This window comes from Sinocyclocheilus rhinocerous, unplaced genomic scaffold, assembly GCF_001515625.1.
Source record: "Sinocyclocheilus rhinocerous isolate Xijiao unplaced genomic scaffold, SAMN03320098_v1.1 scaffold681, whole genome shotgun sequence".
Taxonomy (NCBI): domain Eukaryota; kingdom Metazoa; phylum Chordata; class Actinopteri; order Cypriniformes; family Cyprinidae; genus Sinocyclocheilus; species Sinocyclocheilus rhinocerous.
Genome location: NW_015641029.1, coordinates 1,292,187 through 1,301,711, shown reverse-complemented (window position 1 = coordinate 1,301,711; position 9,525 = coordinate 1,292,187). Strand labels below are relative to the sequence as shown.

Genomic DNA, 9,525 nt, shown 5'->3' with positions numbered 1-9,525 from the left:
GATTTAAAGTTATTGATCTCCTCCTTCTCTCTTCTTCAGACAAATTTTCTGAACTATGAATCCTTGTAAATGATTTGGCCATCATCTCAGCCTTCTCCTTATTGGAAACTGCGGTTTCTTCTTCAAATACCATAACTGGATATTCCCACTGCCTCCTATCTCCCCCCATCCTTTTAATCATTCCCCACACTTCTCCCACCGGCGTCGTTCTACCTATTTCATCACAGAAATTTCTCCAACTACTCCTCTTTGCTTGGCGTATTTTTCTCCTAACTATTGCTTGAGCCTTCTTGTACTGCATTAGATGTTGCACATTATGTGTTCTTTTAAGCTTTCTGAAAGCTTTATTTCTGTCCCTTACTGCCTGTTGACATTCTTCATTCCACCAAGGCACCAATTTTCGATTTACCCTGATTCTCCCCTTAGGTATAGCTTCCTCTGCTGCCATAATAATTGCTGAAGTTATTTGATTGTTAACATCATCTATACTTCCAGACACCTCAACCACAGCCATTGCATCATCACTCAAATTCTTAAACCTTTCCCAATCAGCTTTACTAAAATTCCACTTAGAAATGGTATCTTCTGTTCCTACTTCCAATTTCCCACCTACTGAGCACAAGACAGGGTAGTGATCACTTCCCACTGTTGTTGCTGTCAACACTTCCCAATTAGTATTTCCAGCCAGCAAACTAGATACTAACGTTATATCTAATACAGATTCTTTCCCTGTTGACACATTTAATCTAGTTCCTCTTCCATCATTTAAGCACACCAATTCTCTTTCTTCCATCAATTCTTCAAGTACTTTAACATTATTATCTGTAAGTACACTTCCCCATACCGAGCTATAAGCATTAAAATCTGCACACCAGATTATTTTTTGTCTATCTTGCCCTGGTAATCTTAGAAGCTTGTCCAGCTCCAACCTCTTACATGGGTTATAATAATTAATAATACTAATTGCCCCTCCCCTTTCCCACACCTCCACCACTATATACTCTTGATCATCTCCTTTGCCCAGTAATCTATATTATTTCGGTTTCGAACAGGATGAAAACATTTAGGCCAAGCCTACGTCACACGAGCAGTCGAAGTCATGCGCAGTAGCCTCAATAGTATGTTGGGCCACTTTAATTCACTTACAAAATAGTGTGCAAAGAATGAGCGCACTTCTTGAAAAGTTAAATATTGGTGCGCTGTGCCTATTCTTCGTGCACTATTTGCGTAATTTTGTACATGATTTTATTTCAGCAAGCATAGGCTACTTTAATTGCCTAGTATTAAAAGGTACAGTGAAGTGGAGTAAAATACAATGTTTGATGAGACTAATCAGACGGTTTTTAATTGCAAAATTAATATGTAATAACAAATTTAAAATTGCCTAAGGAGCCAACAAACCAGTACTCAGGTTGTTTGCAGATATTAACCATTGAACTGTCAAATGTAAACACAATTCCATATTTTTTTTAACATTTCATTTAAATGTCTTGTTTGATCATTTAAGATTAAAATATGTAAAAGTTAGAACTAAGCATGCTGGTTTTTACAGATTGTTGTTATTGTTTCGATTTCATGTTAAATAGAAATAAAGTTGGTTGAATTTAATTAAACATAAGATTATCTCGTCCTTACAGAGATGTTTTATTTTTAAATACAGATGGCAAAGCAGGTCCCAAGTCCCTTAAGTTTTATGACTTTAAATGATTTTTATGACTTTTATTTTGGAATAAAATGTCGTCTTTTGTTGACGTCAGTAGCTGTGCCTGTGTGAGATTTTCAACCTTCTAATGTCACGTGTAAGGCTTTCTAAGATTTATCTCCTGAATCACGGTTGAGTCTGTTTTTATACATTTAGAGACAATGTTGATACCATTCAGAAGGGTGTTGCTTACTGCAACCCGAAAACACAACGGTAGACTTTTTTCGAAGTCTAATACCGCTTTCAGTACAAGAAAAGTAAGTTTCATAACTCGCTGAATGTCTCTCTGTACATAAAGGCCACTGACAGTGACAAGCCATTCGTGTTGTTTTTATTGTTATGTCTGAATGAGTTTATTTAGGGTTTAGTTCTTGGCGTGTATGAGAAACAGTCAAACAATGATGGGATACATCTCACGGAGGCTGCAGCGGCATTTGACAGGTCGATCTCAGGAAAACTGTCAGAAATGCTGTCGATGTAAGTCACTAATTTGACATTTGCATCCGTCTCTTCGTTTTTTTGCACCATCCGTTCTTTCATTCCTCCTCTCTGCTCTGTAGATCTGGACCTCCCCTGAAAAAAGGCAAGAGCAGGATCTTCTATGGTTTACATCAGGTGTGAACTCACCCCTACGTGATCTTGGCTGTCCTTAAGATGCTTGATGGCAAGATTAATATATCAGTAAATTCTTACAAAAGTCCTTTTCTTGTGAAGGATTTCCCTAGTGCAGTTGTGGTTGGTCTTGGTAAGAGTGGCACAGGTGTGTGTGGAAAAGAAAACTGGAACAACTGTAAGGAAAACATCCGTGCAGCTGTGTCAGGTAAATTACACAATTGTGTTCAGGTTAATCTGAAGAAAACTTAAGAACGTGTCGGAGTAATACACTACCAGTCAAACGTTTTTGGACAGAAGATTTTTTAATGTTTTTTTTAAAGAATTCTCTTACATTGTTTAATCCAAAATACAGCAAAAGCAGTAATATTGTGAAATATTTTTTATTATTTAAAATAACTGCTTTCTATTTGAATATATTTTTAAATGTAATTTATTCCTGTGATGACAATGCTAAATTTTCAGCATCATTACTCCAGTCTTCAGTGTCACATGATACTTCAGAAATCATTCTGATATGCTGATCTGGTGCTCAAGAAATATTTATTATTATTATCAATGTTGTAAACAGTATTGCTGCTTAATATTTTTGTGGATTTTTTAAATTTTTTATTTTTGACGTGGCAGAGTCTTAACTTTGATAAAGAATATCTCTTTGGTTTTGAGACTTTAGTCTTTGCAACTTCAGGGATCTTATCTATGCACAATCAGCTTGTAACACTCCAAAGAGAAAGGAAAACTTGAAATCGCATCATATGACCCCTTTAATATCCTAATGATTTTTGGCATAAAAAAAAATCAATAATTTTGACCCATACAATGTATTTTTGGCTATTGCTACAAATATACTCGTGCTACTTATGGCTGGTTTTGTGGTCCAGGGTCATATATACTGATTTGCTGTTCAAGAAACATTTTTTATTATTATTATCATTATTTAAAACAGTTGAGTACATTTTTTTTTTCATTATTCTTTGTTGAATAGAAAGATCCAAAGATCAGCATTTATCTAAAATAAAAAGCTTTTGTAACATTGTACACTATACCATTCAAAAGCTTGGAGTCAGGATATTTAATTCATCATATATTTATTATTATTATATATTCATTATATATTTATTATGAAATTATTGAAATTAATACTTTTATTTAGCAAGGATGCATTAAATGAATCAAAAGAGATGATAAAGATATTTATAATGTTACAAAAGATTTCTATTAGAATGATTTCTGAAGGATCATGTGACTGGAGTAATGGTGCTAAACATACAGCTTTAAAATCACAAGAATAAATTACATTTTAAAATATATTCAAATATTAAAAATATTCCACAATATTACTGCTTTTGCTGTATTTTAGATCAAATAAATGCAGGCTTGGTGAGCAGAAGAAAATTCTTTAAAAAACATAAAAAATCTTGCTGTCCAAAAACTTTTCACTGGTAGTGTATTTCACCCCAAAATCTAAAGAAATTAGATTTCGCATAAATAAAATTAAGAAAGAATGAGTTCTGAAGGTTGTTCTTTCTGCTTTCTATGTAAAAAAAAAAAAAAAAAATCTTACTGTAATGCATAATGTAATTGTAATCTGAATTCAGAAAAATACATATATGTGTGAGTTTCATTCAAATAGTTTGTGTTTTTCACAATACATGTATTGAAAATTGAGAACGCAGTTGTTTGTACAGCGGGCTGCAGGCAGCTTCAGGATCTGGAGGTAGCTCATGTCGAGGTGGACCCTTGTGGAGATGGGCAGTCAGCAGCAGAGGGCGCTGTGCTCGGGCTTTTTGAGTATGATGAGCTCAAAACCAAGAAGAAGGTCCGTGTCACGACCCAACCATATGGGAGGTATATAAAACACAGATCTTTAAATATTCATGTATTCTTAGGAAATGTATTGCATGATTTGTAATAAAGCCACACGCATGGCGCCCCTTACATTCATCCCAAGAATTCTGGCTCATCTTCTTTCCTGTTTCTTTGCAGTGTGGATTCAGCAGCATGGCAGAAAGGTGTTATGTATGGGGATGGGCAGAACCTGGCCAGACAACTAATGGAAGCTCCAGCCAATCACATCACTCCCACAGTGTTCGCAAACACGATAGAGCAGAAACTCTCACCCTTTGCTCACAAAGTGGCTGTCCACAAGAGGTAGTGTCAAAGTTCATTAAAGTCTGTCATCCTTTTCATTAATGATAAAGGAACATAGCACTTTTCTGTGTTTGTTTCTCTCTCATTTTTAAGGCCTCAGTCTTGGATTGAGAGTGAGCAAATGGGGGCTTTTCTAAGTGTGTCTAAAGGCTCAGAGGAGCCCCCTATCTTTCTTGAGCTGCATTACAAAGGCAGTTTAGACTCTGCACAACCTCCTCTTGTGCTGGTGGGAAAAGGAATCACCTTTGACAGGTAACTACATCAGAACCTAAAAACATCAGTAGTTGTGAATTTGAAGCAAATAATGAGTTTGTCCATCTCATTCTAGTGGTGGAATCTCTCTGAAGCCTTCTTCAGGCATGGATGCCATGAGAGCAGATATGGGTGGAGCAGCCACTGTGTGTTCTGCTATCGTGACGGCAGCAGCTTTGAAACTCCCCATCAATATCATCGGTCTGTCCACTGCACTAGACACTGTCCACTGCAACCGTTGGCACACAAACTAACCTCATGTTTCTTATTTCAGGTTTGGCACCACTCTGTGAAAACATGCCTAGTGGAAAAGCAAACAAACCGGGTGATGTTGTCCGTGCCAAAAATGGCAAAACCATTCAGGTATTCTCCTCTTGCACATATTGTACCGATATGCACACAGAGACCATGTATTACTGTTTGACATCTGCATCAAATGTTATTACTATGAAATAAAAATGTATCCTGAGTTTTTCCAGGGGTCTTTCAAAGGGTGTCCGCCAAATATTGTTTTATCTCTATCAAACTGAAACTAAAATATGCTTTAAACAAAAATACAATACTAAGTTAATGCTGAAGTTAAGTAAGATTTAAATATTACAGAAACTTTACAGTCATATGTTTGTCTAATCATATTAAGCATGGTACCTCTTAATTTTGATCAAAAATACAGCAAACTGTAATATTGTGAAATATCATTACAGTTTAAAATAACTTTTCTATTTTTTTTTTTATGAAATATAACTTATTCCTGCTATGGCAAAGTTGAATTTTGTAAAATTAGAATTGATCCTTCAGAAATCATTCCTAATATACTGATTTGCTGCTCAAGAAACATTTTTTAAAAATTATTATCAACAGTTAACAACAGTTTTTTTTTATTATTATCAACAGTGTTAACAACAGTTGTGCTGATTAATGCTTGTGAGGAAATTGTGAAACATCTTTGCTTAAAGTTTAAAAGAATAGTATTTATTTAATATAACATTTTTGTAAAGATTTAAAGGTGTTTACTGTCACTTTTTATCATTCTAGTGTCCTTGCTAAATAAAAGTATTTAGATTAAAAAAATAAAAAATAAAAAATCTTAACGTCCATAAACTGTACATTTATTATGTGATAATATATAAAGATCTATATTAACATATTGGCATAGTTAGCCTAATTTTTTTATTTTATTTTATAAACTTTATAAAATGAAATGCCATCAGAGAGCAGAGACATTAATAAATATTAAGTAATAAAGTAATAATTAGCCTAAAAAAATTGTCTTGAATTTGATGGTGTTTCTGCTCAAATGCCCATAGACTCTGACAAATAGCTATTCTCAGTAAGAAATAAAAATGAGATAGAACATTGTTTTTTCTTTGGTAGATTGACAACACTGATGCGGAGGGCAGGCTGATTTTGGCTGATGCTCTGTGTTATGCTCACAGCTTCAAGCCCAGAGCAATAATAAATGCGGCTACGCTTACAGGTACCAACACACAAGCTGCATTGATGCTTTCAAATAAACATAGACTCATCAATGGTTTCTCTCTGTCTTTGTTCCTCTGGCAGGTGCCATTGATGTGGCCTTAGGTTCTGCTGCTGCAGGCGTGTTTACTAACTCTGATTGGCTGTGGGAGCGGCTGCATAAGGTAATGAGCAACGTCACTCTCATCTGAATGTCAAAATTACTTGAATACCATTTTTCATTGGCATTGTTCTATCATATTGTAGGCTTTGTGGAAACTAATGTCTTCATATGTTTTTTGTATACTCCTAGGCAAGCATTATTACTGGTGACAGGGTGTGGAGGATGCCACTGTTTCAGCATTACACAAAACAAATAACAGAGAGCGCACTGGCAGATCTGAACAACATTGGAAAATATAGCCGGTACATATGAACACTCACACATGCTATTTCACACATTGTTTCATTCTTTTTTAATATGTTTGCACCTTCTAGTTCAACTGGAAGTAGAAGATCATGGTTTTGACTGTGGTATTATGTGAACTAAAGGCTATTGGGGTAGATACATATATAGATACATACATATACATATACAGGGTTGGGAGGGTTACTTTTAAAATGTATTCTGTTACAGTTACAAATTACTTCATTAAAAAAGTATTCAGTAACGTAATCCAAGTACCACAATATAAAAGTAATGTAATCTGATTACTTTAGGATTACTTCAAGTTACATATGTAAATAAGTCAAAAAAGCAATATCTAAGTACTTTTGTTTAACTAAGACTTTAAAAATAAAACTAATAAAAACTATAGTAAAAACTATTTGAATGTATTAAAAATCGTGTCTTGTTTCACCATCTAGATATTACAGGCCGTATATTTATATAAAAAAATAGCCTATGCAGACATCTAGTGGCTATACAGTTTAGTATTAAAGTTTTATTTTTATTATTATTTTTTATTTCTTTAATATGTACAAGTAAAAATAAATATAGTTTATACACAGCATTAAAAAATGCACACCATATACATATTAGTCTATTTAAAAATAAGCCTACATGTCGAAATGCATGTGAAATGCTTTCTTTCTGTATTTCATTGACTGATCCGGGGTGGTACAACTATGTTATTTCCTTTATCCTCTTTGAAAACAAAATAACTGAACTTTCCAGACATGAAAACGTTTTTCACACCAGGAAGCATCGTAATTAATTTACTGTAGCAGCGTCTGTCATCCCGCGTTTGAGGAGAATAATTGTAGATGGGTGTTATTTGCGCACGCAACAGCAGGCGGCTCACGTGAGTCAACTTGTCAACAGAACCAGGAACTATGCAGCGCTAAATATATAGCGTTATGTCAAAATACTCATTTATTTAATTTTAAATTAAACCAAATGTAATCCAGTAAGTATTCCCACTTTTTACAAAATGTAACTGTAATCTGAATACTTTGTTTTTGATGTAACTGTAACGGATTACAGTTACTAGATTTTTGTATCCTGATTACGTACCGCCGTTACATGTATTCCGTTATATATATATATATATATAATTCATATCAAATGCAGTACATACTCTGACCAAATGCAATTTTGGCTGCACTGAAACTCTTTAATATGTTTCACCCCAACTTCCTGTTTCAGTAGAAACAAAAATGTCTATATCAGAAAGAGAAATGTGTTCGCAAACCATTTTATAAGGGTCTTCATTCCAAGGATGCTCTAAATTGATTAAAAAAAGAGAGATTTAAAGTTATATTTCAGATTTTCTATTCATTGAACATTCCTTAAAATGGAAATGCATCACAAAATATTTAAGCATCACAACCGTTTTCAAATGTGATCATAATACAAAAATGTTGCTTGAGCACCATTTTACCATATTAGAATGATTTCTGAAGGATCATGTGAAACTGAAAAGTGTGGCAGCCGTATTCTACATTAGTAGAATATAGGGAGGGATGCAACGACAGAATTTTTTTTTGGCCGATACCGATTTTAACAAACAACTATTGGCCAATTCCGATACCGATATTGGTCAATTGCATAAAGCAGGGCTTAAAAATGAGAGAAAAAAAAAAAGATTGGTTCGCTCCGAGCAGAATCGGTATTTGAACGATTCTGTTCCTGCGTTCCTCTGTGAAACCCGTTTGAGTAGAAAACATACAGGTTACTAACGTTATTTTTAAAACTGTTTCTTTGCCAATAATAATAATAATAATAATAATAATAATAAAGTACAGCGTTTAATTTACTCAAAAAGAAAAAAAATCATGAAGGGAGTCTTGAATGATCTCTCTTAGTCATAGCCAATACAGCATCATCTTTTCTAGATTTACCAAAGACCAAATGTATTAAACAAAAGAAAAAACTTTCAACGCAATGTCAAAGAACTGTCAAAGAATTTTTTTCAAGATATTTAAAAATGTTTCAGCATGGATTAAAAAAAAACGCTACTCCTATAAGCGTTTTGAGAGGGAAAAAACAGCCTAAATTAGTAGGCTGTATGTTGCATTTTATTATTACATTCAGAAATAATGTAGGCTAAAGTAATGGTAAATAAAAGCAAAATTACAAACACAATTAGGCTATTTTAGTTCCCGTCTCTCCACAACAAATCCTCTAAAGTTGTATTTAGGCTAAATATAAGCATCAAGCCAAAACAAATTAATTAAAAAATGAAACTGAAGCCTACCTCTCTCATTCTGCACGTATCCAAATGTTTCCATATTCGCAAAGTATCTGGATGCTAACCTATTATTTATTATGTAAACTATAGGCTTCGTTCTTCACTCGTATTATTGACGTAAAACATCATCCTTCACATATAGGCTATATCTGCAGTGAGGCGCTGGTCACACTGAACGGCACAGACTGTAGGCCCCTGTTTTCTCTGTTCACAGAAACGCTGCAGGTGCGTGATGTGACCTTGTGTGAATCCGTGTTCTACACTGGTTTCAAACAAAAAGCTGCATATTACCTGCATTTCATTTTGACTTAAATGTAGGCCTAATGCTTGGCGGTTTGTGACATATCCTCGGATAAACTCTAACGCCGGTGCATTGCCATTGTGACTTACCGATGATAAATTTACACGTTTGCGAAGTCATGTTTGCTTATGGCCGTACTATGCCGTCTGACAAACTATATTTTGTACAGATTTTATTTTGTTTTGGCAAGTATTTAATTATTTTGCCCAGAGAAAAACGTTGGATTATGCAACAGACATGCAACTCGTTGTCTCCATGCAGTTAATTAATAAACCATCAGTATTGGCCCTTTTCATGCTATTTCCGATATGCAGATGGCTTTAAAATAATCAAAAATCGGCCGATAAATATCGGCGGCC

General features: G+C 34.4%; 1 protein-coding gene across 1 annotated transcript in view; it reads left to right on the top strand.

The window, feature by feature from the left end:
* Positions 1-1,745: 1,745 nt before the first annotated feature.
* The window catches only part of LOC107754151 (cytosol aminopeptidase-like), an 11,226-nt gene continuing 3,446 nt past the window's right edge, over positions 1,746-9,525 (top strand). Inside the window, exons 1-12 of the mRNA XM_016570500.1 lie at positions 1,746-1,959; positions 2,064-2,179; positions 2,263-2,317; positions 2,417-2,522; positions 4,003-4,162; positions 4,301-4,465; positions 4,559-4,717; positions 4,794-4,918; positions 4,992-5,080; positions 6,092-6,194; positions 6,278-6,357; positions 6,486-6,598. Coding sequence (XP_016425986.1) covers positions 1,864-1,959; positions 2,064-2,179; positions 2,263-2,317; positions 2,417-2,522; positions 4,003-4,162; positions 4,301-4,465; positions 4,559-4,717; positions 4,794-4,918; positions 4,992-5,080; positions 6,092-6,194; positions 6,278-6,357; positions 6,486-6,598 — 1,367 coding nt within the window. The 5' untranslated portion in view covers positions 1,746-1,863. The remainder of the gene's footprint in view (positions 1,960-2,063; positions 2,180-2,262; positions 2,318-2,416; positions 2,523-4,002; positions 4,163-4,300; positions 4,466-4,558; positions 4,718-4,793; positions 4,919-4,991; positions 5,081-6,091; positions 6,195-6,277; positions 6,358-6,485; positions 6,599-9,525) is intronic.